The sequence below is a fragment of the Harmonia axyridis genome, chromosome 2 (genome assembly GCF_914767665.1).
Source record: "Harmonia axyridis chromosome 2, icHarAxyr1.1, whole genome shotgun sequence".
NCBI classification, from domain to species: domain Eukaryota; kingdom Metazoa; phylum Arthropoda; class Insecta; order Coleoptera; family Coccinellidae; genus Harmonia; species Harmonia axyridis.
This window is the reverse complement of record NC_059502.1, coordinates 53,887,492-53,911,607: the sequence shown is the minus strand read 5'-3', so window position 1 is coordinate 53,911,607 and position 24,116 is coordinate 53,887,492. Positions and strand designations below refer to the sequence as shown.

Genomic DNA, 24,116 nt, shown 5'->3' with positions numbered 1-24,116 from the left:
ATATCGAGTTCCAGAAGAATTTATTACGATCTATTTTCCTTCCATATAGGAAATTTATTATCAGGATAACAATGTTGATTTAAAAAAAAGATACGCCACTTCAGAGAGAAGTAATTGGATTTGGATAGTATAGGGTATCCTATAATAAGGTTATATATTAAAGATTTGATATCATTACCGAATTGGGCAAAATGTTTTTCTCGGAAGAAAAAATGGAAATCTCGTTTACATTTCTGGCGTTTGCGGAAAAAGTACCTACTCTTTTATTTAATCAATTTTGAGATCAAAATTCAACATCTTTAACTGACGTTAATAAAGTCATATTAAGAAGTTTGTAGAAAAAGAACTATTTTGTAACATTTACGACTGGACGAAAAAAATTAAACATTTTTTATTGACTTAAATGAAGTCATAGTAGTAACTAGTAGTAGAAGTAAATAATATTTCATGGAGTTCATGAAAAAGGAACCTAAAAAATAGTAAAATAGTAAACATAATATTTTTCTGAAGTTACAATCGACAATATCATGAAATAAATTGGATTTTCGATCACCATCGTTGGGGCTAAGAATTCATCTAGCCAAGTAGCTTGATATTTTAATCAACTACTTGACTTGACAATCAGGCTCGTGAAAAATTGCATACTTGAGCTTGACTTCACTTGATTTGAGATATTTATTGCTTGACTTGATATCAACCTACTTGATATTACTTAAGCTTGATACGCGCAAGTCTCACGTCATATATTTCTGCAAGCTCATGCGCCCTAAGACAGAATAAGGGGGTTCCCCGAGCTCGCGAGAATGAAGCGATCGCCAGCAGGAGCGCAACTAGACTTGACCCATGGGGGGCGTTTAACCTCACTTCGAAAAAGAAGAAATTTTAAATTTTTTACGAATTTTTGTCGAATTGTTAATTACAATTTTTTTTATTTCTTCTAATCAACCAATAACCCCCATCGATACACCTATAATTGCCAGTGTGTTTTTCCGCATTTCTATGGAATTTTGATTATGCAGAAAACTGCTGGAAGATTTTGGTAGTTTTAGAAATCTAACATTTTGAGTATCAGCTCTAGCGACGGAGGAGCAGAGGTACCGAGACGGTTGGGAATTGGAATGCCCAGACTAATCATAAATTGATTTGATTAACTTTAAATCTGAAAATTAAAAAAACGTTTTTAAAAGATACGTATTCAATATTTAGTATTTCAGATCCAATTTCGAAAAGTATCTTGTATCTAGTAAGTACCTCGAACAATCATATTCAAAGAATTATGTATTTGATTATTTTATCTTGTAAATATTTTCCAGCGATACCTCGTTTTTGTAAATATTCAAAGATATTAGGGGAGATAAGCTAGCAGAACCACTTGGGAACTTTAGATTTTTGTTGGCCATAATTTTAGGCTAATTATTCATCCTATTGAAACATTTTTTCCTCTCAAATTGTTAGAGAAATCACGGCTTCTGCTAGCTCAACGTTAAGCTAGCAAAACCTAAAAGCCTAATCATGTAATCAAACAGTTACTGGAGCTTTCTCAATATTAAGAAACTGCATTTTTTTCATATTTTTTATTTTAATATTATTTATAGTGATTTATTTTTGGTTTCCATTTCAAAATAGTTGATATTTTTCGTTCTTTGCTACAATATAGTTCAATAAATAAAAGGGTTTTTTTCATGGATTCTTCTCATTTCGTCATTTTTTATCGATGTGACACTACACAATGCTAAAAATCAAGTAGCTTGATAGAATTCAAGTTCTTGATGAATAAAGACTTGACTTGAGATTGAAAAAGTACTACTTGGCTTGAGCTTGACTTGATTGCAAGTCAAGTCAGCCAAGTTGCTTGAAAATCAAGTCAAACCGTGAATCCCTAGTTGGGACAAAAGTCTGAAAATCATTACTTTTTTCGGTTTGATACCTACCTATTATATTTGAAATGGACAGTGATAACGATGTTCAGATGTGCGGGACACAGAGACACTGCTGAAAAAGTCATCTTGAATTTGTTGCCAAATAAATCCAACGAAAAAAGTCGAAAGCATTCACATTATTGTCAAATTAGGTGCTCCAAGCTGAAAATACAAAATGAAATGTCGATATTTCAGAATATTGCGTGTTTTTTGAAGCGTTAAAATGATAAATATTAACAGAAAATTTTTGTGTGATGAACAAATCGTTCATGACATACATAATTCATAAACTTAGAACGATTATTGTCACTGTTTGGTGCGGTTTTTCGCCTGGTGGACCTTAGGTATACATGTTCGAAAATGAGGCTGGTGCATGGTGAATGGATTGCGCTATCGAGCTTTTATGATTAATTAATTATATTCATGGCCGAAAGTGGAAGATATTTTGGCGTTAAGACGGAGCTACGTGCCTCACAACAATCGCAATTTTGCAAGAAAAATTTCCTGGCCGTATCATTTTAAGAAGATGTGTTCATAATTGGCCACTGTGATCTTGTGATTTGATACCTTCAGACTTTTTTCTTTGGGGTCACGTGAAAGATGAGGTCTGTTTCAATGCTGAAGCGAAATTGTAGGGTTAGATAGTATCTACTAGATACAATCTTCTAAGTTAGTTATCGCAACACCCCTCATCCCTATTCAAAATCAAGGAGTTGTGTTCACCCCCGTTAGGGAGTTGAAGTAACGGGAAGAAAGAAACGGAAAATTTGTTCCCCCTCGAATTAGAAATTGACGCGTCCGAGCAATTTTCCACATTTTCATTTCTAAGTATGAAAATCGAGGTGTTAAGTTTTTGTTGGACCTACCTGTAAGTATATAATATTATATTCAATAAATGAAGCGAGTTGGTTTCATACGTTAATTTACTTACTATCCAAAGTGTATCTTTTCAGAAAACCAGTATAGGGAAAATGTTGACGATCTAAACCGAAGAAGTAAATTTTCGGGAACGAAAACAGTCCGGGAAAGTTCGTTGCATAGCGACAGTTCAGAATATTGGATTAGGGCATATTGTGGCCTGAATTTGCTCCGAGAAACTAGGCATTCTTGAACGATTGCAGAAAAAAGGCCAAACGAAAATAGGTTCAGAAATGTTACAAAACACTCAATCAAAATTCAAATGAAACTTATCTCAGTTTGTTTCGTACGTAGGTAATATTTGAAAAAAATATTAAATTTAGATTGTATATCTGACATATAGTGTTTTATAACATTTTACTTTCTTTAAAATATAATGAATTTATGAAAATGTTGATTGAAACGTCCATTACACAACATGTTATTCACCGCGATGATGGCTTATTAGACGTTTATGGAAAACTAATCATAATTTTGAGCTGAAAATTTGCACATTGGGTTTTGAGACAATGATCTTTCAAACTAATTTGAATCATTGAAGATTTCCAACAAAGACCTCTGCATACCTTTGCATTTAGTTGTGTTTCAATTTTGTGATCCAAAAAATTCAATAAAATCAGTGAAATTAATAAATACCGAATGAAATTTAAAGTTTTTGAAATTTTGGTTACTGAGTTGTGTGAATATTCAGGTTTGACTAAGTTTATTGAAAATTGAAATCGCATGCGGAAGTTCAAGATAACTTCCTTTAGTTTTTCTCCTTTATTCTAATACTCTATCCCATACAAGAAATTTTTATATAAAGGGTGTTTTTTGGGTTGAATCTTATATATCAATTATTCCTAGGCTGGACTTGGAGAAAATAATCAGTTGCTATGTTTGCATCAAGTCGTTGTTGCATAGAACAAATGTAACAAATATCATGAAAATATATAGGCTGGTTTGAAAGTTATGGGTAATTGAAGAAATTGACAAAATCAATAATACACTCTGTATCTTGATTGTAAAGAGATATAGACCCTTCAAACATAGATTATTCCGAATCGCCTCAGTGTCCTGTATCAACTCTTAGCTTGCGCTTATTTACCAATGAATCCCCCTGTATAGCCTGCTAAGTCAAAATTCAACATTATGACCTGACGTCAATAAACTGGATAATTCTCGACCTTTGAGGAAAAGTAAATACGTAACGACGTCAAGCTGAGTATAGGGCAAATTTTACAGCGTTGTTCAGTTTGAAACGTTCCTCATCGAGACTGCAGAAATGGAATTAAGCTCAATTCGACCTGATCTTGAACATGTGCCGGCAAATCTGCAAATAACTTGTTCGAAGAGTGACGGTGGCGTGAGTCGGGGGGGCGGCGATCAATACAGCCCTAAAATAGGCCGGGTGGAGCGGCGTGGTCGCCTAGGCAACGCCGCTCCCTTCTCTCCGTCCTCTTGACACACTGACACCCTGAATTATATACGAAGAGGAACATTTTGGCGCAGTGTAGTAGCTTCGGCACTGGTTCTCCTATGGATTTTTGGATCTGGGGGGACCTCAGGAATCACACACCTATTAAATTGTTCCCTTTGGGGATAATCCAGGGGTTTGGGGAGAGAGGGTTGGAGAATGCACGAAGTGTTCTTGAATGATAAGGCTGAGACAACTCCGAAATGTGATAGATATATATTAATTATATATTGTTGTTGGAGCCGGAAAGTCCTAATGACTGTAGATTGTTACTCTCATCTTCGGAATACGATATGGCCTCTGTTTTATTGAGAACATGTAGGTATTGATCTTGGTCCAGGAAAATGAAAGATAACGATTATATTCTGGTCACACAATGATACAAGACAACCTTAGAAACAGGGGCGTTGCTATCACTGTATCACTACCGGTTTACAAGGGGCCCTGAAAGTTTGTGTATATATTTTTGTGAAATATTTATACAGGGTATCTCATTTGAAAGTGTTGCCCCCCCAACAACTCAACAACGAAGTAGAATTTGTGAAAACACTCAGAGAAGTCGATTTTTGATGACAGGGGGACATGTTCTGCAACCTCATCAGGAAAGTGGGTAGTTTCATTATGAACTTTTAGAACTTCACACATACGAATGAATACTATCTAATAATATGATCGTTGGCAAAATGAATGAGTAGGAACAATATGATAATGAGAGTAACATTCATAATAATAATAATAACAATAATGATAATAAACAAAAAACAATTTAAAATTATATCAGCAATCGCAAGAAATCAATATTATGAATCGAATCGAGGGCAAAATTAATGATTTGAGAATAAGAGTTTATTCCAGATTCCGGAACACAGCAATAATATCAGCCCTGGATTGTGTATACTAATTTTCACGGATTCGTTTGTCTATGAGATGCTATCATCAATTATCAGATTATCGAGATTTGTGAGAAACAAATCACATATCATATGTAAATGACATCAATAGTGACCACAATTGTTATCCCTGAGGATATATGATTATGATTTTCCCATTTTCCCCCATTAGAGCTCGCGATGCCTGGTTATGAACATTTTGGCTAACATATTTGATATTATTGGACATCAGATATATGAGAATTCAGTTATTATGGTTTCTCTTAAAAAAATCTCACAATATGTCGTTTCTCGGTCATGTGAATTATTCTGGCGTCATCTTGTGGCATGAAAAGATGTATGGAAGATCTTGGATTTTGTATCTCATTTCATAGCCAATGTGGAGCAGTGTATAAAAATTATCGATGGCGGTGCCTAATATAACCAAGGAAGATCATTTCTCAGTCGGGTTCTGGCCGCCGAACATCCAAATTGCATCCCAACTAGAAATGAGAGCTCTCCGATTGATAAGCAAAAACCCCGAAAATTGCAAAAAATCTGTTTTCAAAGCTCCATATCTCGAAAACAGCCAAATTCACGGAAAGCCATTTCCCATATAAAACGTGCGGGGTCCTCTGGATGAATCTGTAATTTGTTTTCTATAAAGTGAATATTCACAAAGTTACAGGATGTTTTTTATGGAATTAGTGTACCGATAAAACTAAATGAAACATATATGTTCTAATTGATCATACAATTTCAATTGAAAGAAATTTTTTTTTAACAAACAGTATTAGTAAAAATTTACAACAAATTCTCAAATTTCTCACCATTAGATTACATGCAGCGATAAAACTGTGATTATCTTTTGTTCGAAGACGAAGCGAAAATAAACAATAAGATGATTAAAAAGTGTTGAATGCCTTTTTTCTGTTCATGCTTATCAGAATTGCACTGATGCCAGGTGTAGGCAATACGCAAAGAGATTATTGCTTTCAGAAAATTTCTTTTCAATATTGCAGAATTATTTGTATGCGTTTTATCAGTTCACAATAAAAATTACAAAATTGTTTACACGTTGGAGGAGAGAAAGGAAATGTTGAAAATTTATTTATATGTTGGTACTCCGAACTTTGCGCCACGGCTTTATCTGTCAATTCATCAATTTGCCTTAAAGAAATCAGTTCTGCCAACCAACCTTTTTCAATGCAAAAATCACTATATGATATTTATGGAAATATTTCATTAATTTCAATAAAAATGCAATGAATTAGAGAAAATAATGTATAATACTCGTACAGAAGGCTCATTCTACCACTCGTTCATTCAAAAACTTATGAACTGATAAAACTTATCTATCTATCTATACAGAGTGTCCCGAGAAGAATGCGACAAACGGATATCATAAATGAGGATCATCATGGAGGACTTGTATCAAGAGGATACGCCTGAGTGCCTTCCTCTTGGATACAGCGTGATGTTCATCTTACGAGTGAAATTTCACAGTTCAATAACTGTTCAACTAATCGACCGAATAATTTCATATTTTGAAGTTTTGCCACCCTTTACTATCGCCTTCCTTCGGTGTTTCTAAAATAGAATAAATCTGATCTGATCTAGGAAAATTTTAGACTTTTTCTATTTTCGAGAATATAGAATCACACTGTACGTGAACATTATGATTTTTTTTTCGTTTTCGTAACCAGTAAGAAATAATTCATAATGAAAATTTCAAAACTCTGCTTGGTATAGTTTATTCAAAGTCACTTGAACTAGTCCATAAAAACGCTTGGCCATAGATGTCCCTTTGAAGTGGATACTGCGATCTGCAAAATGCCGGGGTTTATCTGAAAGTATTGTTAGGCAATGAATTCACTGGCCTCAAAGGAATTTCTGGGAACTTGGACAAACCTTGTATAATCGAAATATTCATCTTCCTCCAAGTGACTTTGGATATACTATACCTTTATACATGGTTATGAATAAACATTCCCTCATGAGTAAAATTTTATAGTACAAAAAATCTTGAACTTTTCGGTAGAATCATTTCGAATGTTGCAGTTCGAAAATTCACTAGGGATTTGCTATTATTTCCACGTATGGGCTCAGGATAATCCAAGATCAGTAATTTAAAAAGATTTCCCAAGTCAGATCCTTGATAAATGCGGTATCAACAACAATCCATTCAATTTAGTCGTTCGTTCGGCCTAAAAAATTTTTAGAATATACTTTTCCTGATTCGTTAGAAAACATTCAAATGGAAACATTGTGATAGCACCATCATGGAGCTCCTGCACACTATTCAACAGAGATACGCGAATATTTGACTGACACTTTTTAAAACAGATGGATTGGCAGAGTTGGTCATGTGGCTTGGCCTCCTCGGTCCCCTGATCTGACACCCATGGATTATTTATTATGGGGAACCCTTAAACAAAAGGTCTATGCGGTACAGATTAACAGTAGTGAGTAACGGCTGGAAGGAATTATTGATACTTACGATATTATTAAATCTCAACCGAAAACGATAGCGAAATCTGCGAAACAGCTATATGTATGTATATCAATGTGCTCAAAAATGTAATGAAATGGAGGGATACTATTCTGAACAATTCCTAAACTGAAACATTTTTTCATTTATTTCGTTTTTGATTCACTGTTTTTGAGTTCAATTATTTTCAATTTATTTGCGGTTTTTGTTCTGAGTATTCATATTATAGTTTGTTGATTAAAAGTTTTCTCAAATGAATTCGTTTCAGTTAAGAACACTTTTTCGCCATCTGATTTGAAATTTGAACCATCTTTATTTGAACTCTCTACTCAAATACTAATATTCTTTTTTAGTCAAAAACAAAAATATATTTTTATCATGAATTAATTCTTCGTTCACGTATATAGGGTGAACCAATATATTCTCGAAAATAGAAAAAATTTAAAATTTTCCCAGTCCAGATCTGGTTCAATCGATTTCAAAAATATTGAGAGTAATCGATATTAAAGGGTAATTTGAAATAATTCGGTCGATTAGCTAAAGAGTTTGTGAACTTTAAAATTTCATCCATAAAAGATTAACAACATCATGTATACACGAAGGCAATCAGACGATTGAAACCCCTTGATACGATTTCTCCATGAAGACCTCCACTCATGTTATGCGTTTGTCGCATTCTTCTCGGGACACTCTGTATAAGCAAAAATGTTATCCAAAATCTTCTTTACCGAGTAATTTTTTTAAGTTGAATCAGTTGAAAAAAAACTTCGTTTATTAGATGTCTAAAGTCGTACATTAACAACTTCCAACAATTTCAAGGAACACTAATACATTATTGATACAAAGTAAAACCAATCGAATATCTAATGGACCGTACTATATAATAATGAACATTTTCATTAATGGAAGTTGTTATTTGCTCAATGAAAACAATTCATCAATATGATGAATGACTTTTCGTTTTTTGTCTCTGTTCGGTTGAAAAATGATATCTAAATTACTATCGGATTCAGTGTATCAATTGACATTCATTTTGAAAGTTTTGCGATTCAAAACATTAAAATCTTGTACAAAAAAGGTGACATATAACGTGCTGCAATTTCTCTAAAAAATAAGATATCTCAAATAATAAAATAAAGGAAATCTACAGAAAGATGGGGCGACATCTGAAGTGTTCTTAAACATTCTCATCTTTGAGCGATTGACTTCACATGGTGTTCTGAATAAAAATATACTTTTCCTTTTTTTGTTCGTCTCTGTAAATAACAAAAAACTTAGTAACTGCGGACGACATCTTTACAGTTATGTTCCCGAGGAATCAAGCTACAATTCAAATAATTAATTGCTCACATCGACCAAAAGGTTCAAGAGAAAGTGAACTACGAGATTTTGTCCGTTCCTCTATTTTGCCTTTAGATCAAGGGCGTAGATCGTTTTTTTTCATGGGGGGGGGTAATCGAAAAATTTTTTTTCGGCAACCGTCCGGGAAGTGCTCACTTCCCGGACGCTTTTTCTCTGAGGAAGTAGCATTTCCCGGCCTAGTCCGGAAAGTACGTACTTCCCGGACTAGGCCGGAAAAGAATCATAGAATCCATAGCAACCGAGATAACGGCTGACAGTTCATATGAAATTAGTTGTCAAAAATTTGCATGTTTTTTGATCGCAATCGCAATAAAATATGGAAAGCAGCAGCGATAGTGTTATTTTACATAGTTGCCGAAAAAATATTGTACGCAACACGCCCGAAAATGGTTTTTTTGGACTCACAGACTTCCAGGACGAGCGTAAGCGAGTCTATTCGTCCAAAAAAACCCTATTTTCCGGACTTGTTACGTAAATTACTATTTTGACGACAACGTGTACTCATATCTGTAATGAGAGAAATTACTCGAATTAATTTTTTTTATTACCAATTCTGTTATTCTTACCTTTTACTGGATGTTCCTAAATTAGAGTTACGGAAGAAAATGAGAGATTCGTTGGATAATTTTAGAATTAAAAGTCCTATGAATATAAGCCCGCAAACGTTTTGTTTTAGGGATACAGGGTGTTTCTAGTGTGTCGTACTTTTAAGCGTTGCTTATATCAGTTCATCAAATCTTTATTAATCTTCGCTACAGAGTAATTCATTTATTACTGCTTACTAGCTGGATCTTTATAATAATTTGGATTTTCCTGAGGATTGAGAGTTGTTTGAAATATTTTTGTCGGAATCGATAGCGGATACGACAAACCTATAACAAACCAAAAAGTGTAGTATTGGACCAGAGTTTCTTTTTACATTTTTTGAACTTCCAGCGGTTCACCAAAAAAATAGTTCTGAAGGAATGAATGAGGCACCCTGCCAGAAAAAATATCACCATGTGGATTTGCATTCAAAATTAGCATATAACATAATGAAAACTTTAAATTAGAATATCTATGGTCAATTCAAACTAATTATCTTGTGAAGGGAAGGTTTGGGGACTCATGTTAAAGGACTTTTTTTTCTTGAAATGATCCGAGAAATCTATAATTTTCATCTGTACCTCCAATTTAGGAACACCGTGTAGATATAGTCAATTCAAAACTGATGTCTTCACAGATAAATTGAAATTCGAATGAAACACAAAATGGTAGAACACATCTCACAAAAATTTTCTATGCGAATTACTCAGTTCAGATCTTTGATAACTACACTATTGAAATTTTGTGACGAGAATGATACAAAAAATCGAAAACAACGTGTATACTGATGACGAATGCAAAAATCACAGATGGGAAATAAGTGTCCGAGAAAGCGGATAGATAAAGGAAAATAATAAATCTCGGACATATACGATAGTTTAGGTTGGCTGATTACGTGAATTATGTAGCACACACATTAAGGTCAATGTAACTTTTTTCGATAATTTGGAAGAAAATATAAATATAGGTCCTACTTTTTTTATCAATTCGTAAAACAAATTTTTGTTTTATTATCACAACTCATTCTAAATCTTCATCCTTCCTTCGGTATAGACAATTACAGTAAATTGGCAATCTTGTATGTACAAAATAACGGGATATGCCCACATAAATTTTATTAATTTCTGAGTAGGCAAACTTATTTTAACAATGATGAAAAATCTATTTCGTTACGATAATCGCAAATGATAAATCGTATGATGTCATAGAAATTCCTATCACAGACTTCCCGGTGAATCATTACTTCTTGGAACTAATAAGGGGATATATTTCGCTGAAAATCCAGTGGGTTGGTTACGATGTCTATTTCTTTAGTTCATTATTTTCAGTCATATTTAGTTGAAAATTTCTTGAAAACAATTCGTTCAATTCGCAATACAATCTTAACATTTCAACTAGTGAGCAATCTGAAAATCTTGATGCTTTTTCAAAAATTTGGACATCTAGGCATTTTGCTGAAAACGCTCATTGAAAAACTTCCATATTTGGAATTTCTGCGTGATATCAATATTGTATATCTTTAAATTATATAATATAGTAGGATATAAATTGGAAAAGGTGATTTTGAGTTAAAAAATACGACTTCATATGAAATTGAAAAGATGCCTGAGACGAATAACAAAAGCTCCTTCAAAGTAAATTCAGGAACCCGCAGTTCGAGTGTTCGAAAAAAAAACGAATAATTCGACTCAAATCCATAATTATAACTCATTAAATCGAAAAACTGCGAAATGCATTGTAATAAGTGGTTGTTCTATACAAGGGTGTAATTTTTTCGACGACAACGTTTACTCATATCTCCAAGGTGAAAAAAAAGGTTTGATAACGAACTTTGAAAAATAATTAAACGAAATAATATAATTTCTTGAATACCGATTCAATTGTTCCTACCTTATACAGGGTGTTTATATATTGGAGGTACGAAAGAAAATGAGAGATTCCTTGAATAATTTTGAGAATAAAATGTCCTTATTTCTCGAGATACATGGTTTTTCTTGTAGTCCTACTTTTTTGTGATGCTTATAATATAATATAACAATTTATCAAATCTTTGTTTATCTTCTTTACAGATTGGGTAAATAAAATTAATTTTATTCATCACATCTTACTGTATCTTATAATAATTTGAATTTTCCTGAAGATTACTGAAGAATGGTTTGACAAAAACCGACAAGAAACCAAAAAGTGTAGTACTGGACTAGAGTTTTTTTTACAATTTTCTAAACTACCAGTGGTTCACCAAAAAAAGTTCTGGTGAAAAGAAGCGGACACTCTTCCAAAAAAAATATCACATTTGCAAATAAGCACATCACATGATGAGAACTTTAAATTGCAATATCTATACCAAATTCAAATTAAATATCTCGTGAAGAGAAAGCGCTATGAGAAAAAAACTTGAACTTAAACATCTGTATTTCGAAAACAAATCGTTTGCGGAACCATGTTATAGGACTTTATTTCTCAAAATGATCCAAGTAATCACAGATGGTAAAACAAGGGGGGCGCCGACAAAGCGGGTGGATAAAGAAAAATAATAAACCTCGGATAATAAACTCATAAACCGTAAAAGGGTCCGATTTTTGCTGTCGTGTCAATTTCAAAGAAAAATAAAAAGATTATTGGTTCATATTATGGAAAAATTCTTGTTCTTTGTCTTTTAGAGAATTCTGAAATTTTTTATTCTGAAAATCTTGGGGGAGGGGTAATTACTCCAAGTACACCCCTCCCATTTTTATGCTCTTGCTTCTATGGAGCCTTCAGCTGCTTTTTTCTGGTAAATAACAAGGCATATCAATTCAAATACTCCAACAAAATCTGATGAATATAGGTATAGTATATCCAAAGTCACTAGGGGGAATCCAGAATATTTCGATTATACAATATACAAGGGTTGTCCAAGTTTCCAGAAATTCCTTTGGGGCCAGTGCATTTATTGCTGAACAATACTTTCGAATAAACCCTAGTATTTAGCGGATCGCGGTATCCACTTCGAAGGGACATCTGGCCAAGCGTTTTTATGGACTAGTTGAAGTGAGTTTGGATATACTATACTATTGCTTATAACTCTGTATTGAGCTAGAATTTAGATAAATCAGGCAAGGCAGGGCAGGGAATTTTTATTTTGCAGGGGCGCCAAAATGTCTGGCGGCGGTCCTGCGTCTAACAGCACAAGTTTTCTTCCCAACGGTGACTCAAAAAGCAGAACTCAGCGTACATTCCGATGATAAGACGTTTTAGACGTGCCTTCGATGATACGCTTTAAATTCATCTCTAGTTTCCATATGCGAGATTGGTATTTGGAATGGAGTTTGAAGAAGACTCCAGATTATTGCGAAACGAAAAAGGATTGGATTGACTGGGAGGAAACGTGCTGAACGAAATTGAATTGAATGTCTGCTCCTCCGCACATTAGGTGGAATCACGCGGAACTATTCATTTGTTCTTATGATTATGAGATCATCACCATGAAGGAAAGCGGATCCAACATTTCTCAAGATGCTCTGTCAACACGTTACTGGAAATTGTGTGTGAAAGTACTGCATTGGAAGAGAACGGTTACGTGATGAACTGGAATAGTTATTTTTAATTTGAGTGCAGGAGGCATCAAAATTAAAAAATGAAGTAGTGTTAGAATGACCCTTCTTTATGAGTATTACACTAACTGACAAAGAAACTGGAACTACCTGAAGAAGCTGTTTAAATTTGAAATTTTTTTTTGGTAAAACATAGATAGTAGAGTAAATGCAGACAAAATGACATACTGTTTTGTTTTTCAATAATCTATTTTTAGTTATTGCAATAATACTCCCATTTTGGTACTTAATACTGAATTTGTTAATTGTTTTCAAGTATTATGAACTAAAAATCGAATTTAACCACAAAAATAAAAGATATATAAGAAATTATTTTGACTTCTAACAAAATTCGTTTTGTCCGTATGCTGAGGACAAAAAGACACACAAGTAATGGACATAATGAAACACATAATATTTAAATGCAAAGTTCGCAGATAACGTTTTCGTTCTTTTCGAGACAGTAGCATACGATGTATGAGCTCAGTGAAAACACTGAATGTAACGTAGCCACTGCTCACCAGGTTTGGAACGAAAAAAAACATCAATGCAATTAATGTAGGGAACGCCATCGTCTATTTATTCTTGAGGGATACTATCCTCAGGTTCCTGTACTTCATGACTCAGAACGCCAAAGTCCGTAGGGGCTGAGATAAATTTCCAAGCCTTCTACCCAAGTCCCAAACATGCTCTGTGGGCGAAAGATCGGGGGATCTGGGCGGCAATGGCAAAATATTCACTTGGATCGCTTCAAAAAAGTTTAATTCAACTCTGGCAACATAAGGTTGGGCATTATCTTGCTGAAATATTGGATTATCAAGCCGGTTAAGGTAAGGGAGAACATATGCCTCGACAATTTCTTGAAGGTAACGCAGCGATGTCATGTTACCTCGAATGAAGAATAAAGGTGACCTACTTGCATGTGCAGTAGCACCCCATACCATAACGCTTACTGTCCAGTATACATGACGCTCAACATCAAACTGAGGTTCACGTCTTTTTCCCTGACGTCGTCTAACCCTTCTTCGGTCATCATGTGCACCCAAGGAGTATCGAGATTCATCAGAAAAGACGACCTGATGCCATTCCACATTCCAATGTTGACGTTCTCTGCACCACTGAAATCGTTTCCGGCGATGCTCAACCGTCAGAGGTAATACAAGATGGGGGTCGGTCATGCTGCAGTCAAAAGACCTTATCCGGCGGTTAACCGTTCGGACAGCCTCGTTTTCCTAACCATTTATCAGCCAAAGATCGAGTTATAGCAATTCGGTCTCTAATGGCCATAAGTCTCAGACGTCATAAACGTCTTGAACTTCATTTGTGCCCCTTCGACGTCCGGTGCCTACTCTTCTCGATTTTGGACATTATCAAATCACACTTGGCAACATCTTATAACAGTAGTTGGATTTCTGTTCGTACGGTTAGCGATTTCTCGAAATGAGAACCCCTCCTCCCGTAGAACAATATTTCGACCTCTTTCAAATTCACTTAGCTGGCGATAAATTCCGCCTTTACGTATTCTAGGCATTTTAACAACAACTATGGTTGCAGTACCATTTCCTTTTCATGAAATTTTCCATTACTAATTATATGTATATTATATTATATTAACCCCCTCTCAAAAAAAGGGTATCTCTCAAAATCAAGGATTTTCGATTAACAAAAGATGACAGCTTCAAAAGTGGCAGCTGTCTAGATAGCGGGTTATTAAAAATGAAACCTCTTATAGGGAAACCCTTCATGTTTTTAGTTGTCTTCAATATCTACTACAGACAACTTCAGAATTCACTTATGAACTTAAAAATGTTCAAGGAAAGGTCCATCGAACATTTTTGAGTTCAGAAGTTTCTCCAAGTTGTACCATAAAGTCAAAATCAACAACACTGAGCCATACTCAGAAGAAGAAGAACCAGAAACCTGTTTCTTGCGAAAAATGAAGCAAAACTTTCTCTGTATTAATGAAAAGTTAACAAAACCTTTCACTTGAAAAAAGATTATCCATAGAAATTAGGGGAGTTGTTTATAACTGAAGTAAAGTTGGCCTAGATTCATGCACGACGCCAGAAATTGTAAAAATTCTCATTTTAGAGGAGTTATGCATACAAATCCAACGCAGTTCCAATAGGGGATGATGGATCTAGTTTGGAATCATGGTTGATGACACCCTTTTCAGATCCAGGTGACGAAACCGAGAGGAAATCCAATAAGCTGCTTGAAAAGGAAATGGTTCCAATATTGGAGTATGCATGTATATTCATTTACTTCTGAGCAGAAGGATTTGCTCGCAATTAAAAGGAACCTAATCATAATTAATACGAATTGAAGAATATGCTTTTAACTATTTCTACCTTTTACTAGAATCAAATGCTTCTACTTTTATCCTTTCATTTTGAGCAATTCTTCTTTTCATTTATATGGCTCAATTAAATTCTGCATGGTATTGAACACTGTTATATTATTCGAGCTACCAAAACACACCATTTTTCAAAAAATTGAATGAGAACATCAGATTTTATTAACAATCATCGCGAATTGATGACACCAGCAGAGCGAGCAAAAATTCTTAGATTTATGGACGCTTCTCGTACTCAAAAGAAGTTTTTGGTCTGGTTCGATGCCAGTTCTCCTAAAAAGCTTTCGACAACAGGCTACCATGTCAAGAGAGAATCAAATTGTTATACCAGGAAAACCAAATCAGTCAGATCCTTTCTGTTGCTCATGGTGAGAAAAAGGTTAACTAAAATTTTTGGGTATTCAAAACGAGTCTTTTATTGATGAACCACTCTCTTATTAACACAGACATTGGTTCTATAACTCATACTATACTTTCACTTTCCGTAATGGTAAGTCATTTTTATAAAAATAAATATAATAAGGTCCAATACGCTACCCTGCGGCACACCTGCTTTTATGGCATCCAAAGGAGAACAATTTTAGTGTCACTATTCGTTAGATGCATGGTGAGAGCTTGATTCACCATAATCCAGAGCTTTTACCTCGAATTCATACAGCAACAATGAAATTCGATGTTTCACTTCGACTTGGTACTCAACAGGCAAACATCTCGTAGTTTCCTCGGCAGATTCGAAGAATTTCCTCAAATGGTCAACCCTTCGTCGTTTTTCTTCGTTTTCTGAAAATGCTTGTGACCACTCTGGTTTTGGCTGGCGTTTTCGTTTGAATGTGTTCGACGTGTTGGAAGAACCAGACTGTGCTTGAATTTTTAGGGTAGGCGACGAAATTTCTCTTTCATCCATTTCATCTTGACTACAATCAACATCCCCATTTTCTTCATTATCTTCAATTTCATGCTGTTCGATTTTTATTTCGTCTGTTGATATATCGATGTTTGGTTTCTGTTGTTTTTCCTTCGCATTTGGAAGGAGAAAGCTCATTTCATCCTCATATCGCCATTTTCTTGTGATTGATTCGGAAGGATCTCCATTTTTAGTTTGTCTTTTGGCTCTTGCTTTTCTATAGCAATCTTTCAAATTTTTCCATTTCTTCTTGCAATCTTCAGCTGAAAAGAGAATATTATTAGTTGTTTTTCAGGTTTTTGGGACATGCTTATTTGTTAGTCAGTTTATAATGTTCAATAGAATGGTTTTTCTATACAGGGTGTTCTACGAGCTCTATGACAAACGTGAACAGACGATAGTTGTGCTCATACTTAATATTAAGATCCCTGAAGCTTTCAAAGTTATGAACAAAAATAAGTTGAAAGATGAAATTAAAAAAAATTGTACGAAAATGCCTTCTACACTATGAGTGCATTTTGGATTAGCTATTTTGAATAGTTTGTTATGTATATAATATTTGTCTTATACTCGATTATTGACTATCAATGTTTTAAGATTTAGCCTATTTTGAACGTTAATTTAATGATTTTATTTAATGTATTTCAATGTTAATTTATTTTAAATTTTGACTTTATTTATATTTACTTTTAATTATGATAGATTTTATGAAAATGAATATGTTGATGGGTTAAAATTATTCACTTGTATTTATTGTGAATAAATCAATAAATAAATAAATAAATGAATAAATAAATATTTGTTTTCCTATGGACATATAGATTCGATCCGTTTTTTCATTCAGAAATTACATGAATTTGAAATAATTTATTGTCATATTTGAATTAAAAGTAGGCCAATTAACGAAAATATCAGTTGTAATCTAGATCTCAACATTGTTGGCAATATGTGATATCAGCACGATGATGCGCCAATAAGCAAAGGGAGACAAATAATTGCCTGGGTTGAATGAAAATTTCCCGAAAAAATGAATAGTACAAGGGCGACCTCCTTCACCGGATCTCAATCCGTTAGATTTTTATTTCTGGTAACCTATGAAGCAGTTTGTCTATCATGTTGAAATCCAATCTCAAGTTTTGAAGGAAAAAACGGACACTGCTCCAGAAAAATATCACCCTCTAAACTTGCAAACAGAATTGACATATCACGTGATGGAAAATCTGAATTGGAAAGCACTTTTCTAAGAGAGGACGAGAAAGAACCCTTTGATAGACGATTATAAACTAATTTTTAGCGCGAAAACTTTGACCTATACCACTACTATGCAAACTATCTTGAAAGGGTAGAATGGTCGAGAACACGTACCGCGAAAATATTTTGCACTACATGATATATTTTTATTATTATTTTATCTCAAATGACGGAATGGTCGAGAACCAGTGCCGGTCGGCTAACCAGTGCATTTACCCTATAGTCCATTTTGAACATGACTGTATGGAACTAACAATTGTCGGTTGTTTTAACTTTTTACTTGAACTTTCACCTTGGAACTTTTGATATTCATCACAGTGCTTTCTCTTGAGATGATTTATCATAGATGTTGTACTAGCACTTTTACCAACACCACCCCTAGATATGTCAGAATTACAGTTAATGCATCGCGCATATTTATTGTCATCACATAACAAATAATATTTCCAAATATCACTATTCTTTTTAGACATTTTACTCGTAAGTTTGTACAACTACCGCTCCCTTCGAACTTCAAACGCGAAATGAAAGCACAATCAAATGGCGTCTGGTCTGATGCATTCGATATGAGCGAGTCTCAACACGAAATTGTATCTCGTCGCTTCGGCCGAATCGAACAACTGCTTCGGCCGAAGCGAATCCGAATAATTGAAAAGTAGACCGAAGCGGCCGGATACCGAAGCCGAATCGATGCTTCGGCGCATCCCTAATTGGAAGGTAATAGCACAGACCAGCGTTGCCGTTCGTACGATAATTATCGTTTTGTACGATAATTTGCTACTCGGTACTATGTACGATACCGCAAGTACGATAATAGCGTTTTGTACGATAATTTCAGTGTACCTATCATTTGAGTTGAAATTTCCATAGATACTAAAAATATAATGAAACTGGGTATGGCCAGATTTAGTAGAAATCTTCTTTTTCAGTAGATTTTTCGCATTTTCAGGAAGTTTTTAGTAGGAAGAAATCATTTGGTAGATTTTAGTAGTTTTAAAAAATCTAACCGAGACGGTTGGGAATGTCTAGACTTTAGAATGTTTCGATGAATCAATTCATAGTTCATTGGGGTTCTACGTGGATCTAGAAGAACGAACCTACTCAAACATAATAAAATCATAATACTTCTTTGCTGGCTGTAGGCTGAAAATAAATACCGAAGGGTAGGTGCCTCATCAAAAACAGATGGTGTTCAAAGTTCAGTTGAAAATATACCATTATCTCATATTTGGTATTCTATTTAGTGAAAAAAAATTGTTGTAACAGGTATTTCATTGACATATTTGAGTGGCTGAATATTTCAGATTTGAATATATACATTTCACACAACAAAATCGTTTTTTTGATGACCCTTATTTTATAGAGAATTTTTACGAAGATATTTCTTCGTATTCAAGTATTTAGATTCATATTATTTTATAATATGTGGATATGGGAGCAAATGTTCAATTGTTGAAAGCACATAACACAGACCATCAAAAATATACTGCCATTTCAATTGAAAAGGGTGTATCTGCAAAAAAGCACACTAGAGATATTTAATTGAATTAATATGAAAAAGAAATACATGACAATGCGTGTTAATTAAATTCATTAATTTTAATTCAGAAAAACTATTGAAGTCAAATATATTTATCAAAATAAATTTGTTACTTGAAATCGTACTTACAAACTTCAACCCTAAGTATATGTATAGGTATCATTAAATAATAGGATCCTTGAATTATTTCCGAAAAACGTATTTTTCATTAGTATTTCAGATTCAATTTCGAAACGTATCTAGTACCTCGAACACCCATATTCAAAGAATTTTGTATTTGGGTATTTTTTATTCTGTTTCTTTTACATCTTTGTCGACGATTGCATGTTTTTTGCAATATTCCAAGTTATTTGGGAACAGAACTTGTATGGAAATGAGTAATTTCTGAAAAAAAAAACAAAAATAACAGAAACAATTTTCACGATGTTATAAGTAAAATTCGATACATTCTTTCACGATTTCCTTAAAAAATTTCTTGTTTTATTTTCGTATCTGTACGCATCTCTACTATCTATCCTATTCATGAAGTAAAATTTAACCATAAGACACATTAGAATAAGGTGTATTCTGAATAAAGTGAAAATACCGACAATCTGTGAATAGGAAAATACAGGTTCTCTGATCTTGTCTGATAATTAATTAATTATTCATTAACCGTTTCGTCTAAATGAAAAATATATTACTTATTCGATACATTGCTTGTTTTTTCATCCTTTTCCACAAATTGTCATATTCTCGCAAAAATTTCCTTTATTTCGAATGTGTACGATAAAAATCAGTGGGATACGATAATATGTACGATAAAAATCAGTGGGATACGATAATATGTACGATAAAATACGACAATTTTAAACACGCGGTACGATATTTTAGGCTTGTTGACCTGGCAACGCTGGCACAGACTAACCAGTAACCAGACAATTCACTCTGCCGTTTTTAGGCACGGCGTTTCGTTGACCTTGAGTTTCACTATGAACTACTGTAGTAAAAAATGACAAAGATAACCGAACTTCCCACTCTTTTTAAAAGGTTCAAAACGCAAGTGATTTGTCAGATTAACCCATTCAAATTTTTGAATTCACCCGACTGCTTGTATTCAACCCCTATTCTCTTTGAATATTGAATACCAAGCAAAATTTATCAAAGTATTCAAAATTCCTGTTTTTTTAAAAACATTAAATATATTTCTTTGAATTAAAACAACAAAGGAACTAAATATTTTATTATTTATAATATATTTGGAATTAGTAAATATGGAAGCCGTCAGTCAAGGTAAAATATGTACGAAGTGAACAGAAGATAAAATGGGAACCGAAGGAAAACGAGTTTCACATATAGAAACTCAAACAACTTAAGAATTATCTCACCAAACACCAAGAAAAAGAAAGTTGAGGCATCTAATTGAGGTAATATATAGTTGAATTTGGAGAATATATAGTCACTAAAAAAAACCTTATTTTTCAGTCAAAGGAAAATGAAATTAAAGACATTCAACTTCGAACAGTCTATTCAGGAAATAGACCCCTGCAAGACAAAACTATCTAAAGACAAATTCGAAAAGGCTTGTGATATTCATCTGCCAAATAGTTTTGGAAATATAGCCAAAATAATCAGTGATCTCAATGATAAAAATCTAAAAGGAAGAAGATATACCAAGGAATATGTCCTTTCATTATATTATTCCGGGCCTAAAATTTATAAAAGAATGTTGGCCATATATAATTTTCCATCAGTATCCGCATTGAGAAGAATGACAGAGAATATTGAGAAAGGAACTGGTTTAAATGAATTTATATTCAGAAGTCTCAAATGGGGACTAGAAGGTAAAAGCAAAGAAGACAGGATGTGTGCTTTGTCAATGGATGAAGTATCGATCAAAGCAAATTTGCAATATGATAAGAAAAATGATGAAATTGTGGGTTTCCATGATATTGGTTAGCATTAAGAGCTGAATTTTTTCTTTTGCTGAATACTTGATATATAGAAAAAGTTTTTACAAAACCTTTTTATTTCAGGCAAAGAAAAAAAATATATCCCAGCAAAAAATGCCTTAGTATTGATGGTAAGAGGAATAAACGATAATTGGAAGCCGCCATTGGGATATTATTTTTTAAATACATCCTGTAGTCCAACAGACCTGAGTGGAATTATTGGAGATTACATCGACAAAATGGTTGAAATAGGACTTGATGCAAGAGTCCTAGTGTCTGATATGGGCTCTAACTTTGTTGCATTTTCCAAAAATTTAGGTAAAACTGATAAATGCACTAAATTTGATATGAATGGAAAGGAATTGCTATATTTATTTGACGTCCCACATTTAATGAAGTGCATGCGGAATATATTATTGAAATATGAAGTGGAATTTGAAGGAAAGATAGCAAGATGGAAACACATCGAAGAATTATATGAATTAGAAAAAAAAAAGGACTTGAAAATGGCAACTAAATTAAGTGATGCACATGTATATCCAAATTGCTTCCAGAAGATGAAGGTGAAATATGCTACTCAAGTATTCAGTTCGACAGTAGTTGCAGGTGAAATATTATTGAATAGCAAGCAATACAATGCACATTTGATTGTGAATAATATTTTCTTTTTATTTTCAAGCTATATCAAGATACATAGCAAACGGTGAAATGAACGCATCAGCAGCAAGCACAGCATCTTTCCTAGAGAAATTTTATCAAGTCTTTGATATATTAAATTCTAGTTCAACAACCACAATCAACCAGTTTTAAACAACCTTTACAATGGAACTGAAACTCAGGAAAAATTCCTTAGGACTATGTTGGATGGTTTGAACAGTTTGTTTTAGAACGTCTGCATAAATCACTTGCAGGTATCATCACTTACCGGGTATATCCAATTCATTCGAAATTTCTTCCCATGAATTTTCTTTCATTTCTAAATTGTGAAAGTTTTTGTCACTCAACAAATAAAGATTCGGATAATTTCGAACCAACTTGATTAATATTTCTTCATCCATTCCGAACGGAATACAAAAACTTCCTAAGGTAATATTATGACTTCAATATAATATTCGTAAAATAAATGTACCCACATGTGTTGAATTTATTGAAGGGGGACTGCGGAACACCGAGGCAACTCGCTCAGATCAAAATCCAAGCGATTCCGTTCGGTTCCGAGGCTTTCCGAACCTTCCCGAGGTGTTGAGAGGCCCTGGGGTCGGCTTTTCAACCTGCCATCATCTGCCTGAAGCAGGCTCCACATTTACGAGGAACTTAACGTAAACGAAGTAAAATAGTATTTGACGCAATATTTATCTCTAATGAATAGCTTGTGAATTCAAATAAAAAAAAAAAAAAGGTTAAATGAGTCCACTTGATGAAGGCAATTTAATATAAATATCAAAATTATTATGAGAGTTAATTTTGTTGTTTTTGAACTACGATTCTCTGATCAGGAAAAATTGTAATGAAGAATACAAAAACTCCTTCATGTTAATTCATTAACCAAAATAATAAAATAAATTCACTTAAAAATGTTATCCAAAAATGTGAAATATCTGAAAAGTTACAGTGTAGCGAAACAATTGTATTAAATAATTATAAGTGGAAATAGAATAATGGTCATTTAATGTCTGAATATTACATATAATATTCATAATTGCTAATTATGATGTTTTGTACCTATGTATATTTCATTATATTTATGACCTGTGTAAGCTATTTTCGAAATTGTAAGAACACCAATAAACTCTCTCTATTTCAAATATTTGAATTAATTCTAGTAAAAGTTTTGTGTTTTTTTCACGACTTTGCACGATCATACTCGGTTACACATCGCTTTTGATTGGTCAGGATCGGGTTTTAATTAATGTATCCAATCGAAATCAACGGAAAAATTCTTTTGCTTTTTAATTCTCATTTTGTCTGCGAGATAAATTTCGATTAACGATGATATTCAAGAAAGCTAAGTATTCAATGGAAAGGCCCTAATTTCGTAATATTTTTCAATCATTTTCTACATTTCCTATTTACCAAAGACGTGCATCTTAAAAAAGTTTTCCTGATTTGATTTTGGTACTAAATGAAGCCCCATCTATTGATAGAAGAGAAAATATCAATGAAACACATACCAAAATTTTAACATATAATATATTCTTTAAAATATTTAATTTTTTTTTTCAATATTATTGATTTTTATAAAAAATATACAATATACAATAACTTCATTATTATTATTACAATGGAGAAGGGGGGAGGCCGAAGCCTATAACCCTACAAAAACTAAACAGAAATTTCATGTATGAGATACAATAGAAAATATCGTTGAAACACAAGAAGTATAAAAAAATAAAACAAATTATCAATCTGGTTCTTGAAGCTTTTGACACTTGGGGCGCAGACAATGTGGTCAAGTAGAGAGTTCCATCTGTCGAAGACTATATTACATAGAAAATGCTGTCTCTGTGATGTCCGAAAAACTTCGTGGTACAACTTCAAAGGATTCGCGGATTGTTGGTTATGACTGGAGAGGAACACCACCGACACTATAACACCGTCGCGGATTATTCTTACGCAGGTGGAGTACCTTGCACTTTTCAACGTTTAGAGGCAACATCCATTCCTGGCACCAAGCAGATATTCTGTCCATATCCCTTTGGAGGGAAGAAATTAGCGCATTAGCAAAAATCTTAAAATCATCCGCGTATGCGGGATGAAATACCCCGCGAGAAATCAGCCATAAAAACGGGAAAAAGCACTGAACCGAGTACTGAACCCTGCGGCACTCCACTAGTCATTGGCCTGCCAGATGAAAAGGCTCTGCCAACTCTCACAGAAAATTCCCGATTGCTTAAAAACGATTCGATCCATCGGAGCAGCTCTCCCCTGATTGCAAAGTGCTCAAGCTTCTGGAGGAGTCTTT

At 33.8% G+C, this 24,116-nt stretch overlaps 1 protein-coding gene across 2 annotated transcripts; it reads right to left on the bottom strand.

Moving 5' to 3' along the window:
• Nucleotides 1-15,940: 15,940 nt before the first annotated feature.
• On the bottom strand, nucleotides 15,941-22,701 carry LOC123672752. 2 transcript variants are annotated; one of them, XM_045607027.1, is made up of 2 exons: nucleotides 17,976-18,611; nucleotides 15,941-16,695 (listed from the first exon to the last, which is right to left on the bottom strand). In XM_045607027.1, exons 1-2 carry the CDS (start codon nucleotides 18,154-18,156, stop codon nucleotides 16,118-16,120), a joined length of 759 nt encoding a protein of 252 aa, XP_045462983.1. In that variant the 5' UTR covers nucleotides 18,157-18,611; the 3' UTR covers nucleotides 15,941-16,117. The 2 variants fall into 2 exon arrangements, with proteins under 2 accessions (XP_045462983.1, XP_045462984.1); XM_045607028.1 differs by lacking the exon at nucleotides 17,976-18,611 and adding an exon at nucleotides 22,080-22,701 and having other exon boundaries at nucleotides 15,949-16,695.
• Nucleotides 22,702-24,116: the final 1,415 nt, after the last annotated feature.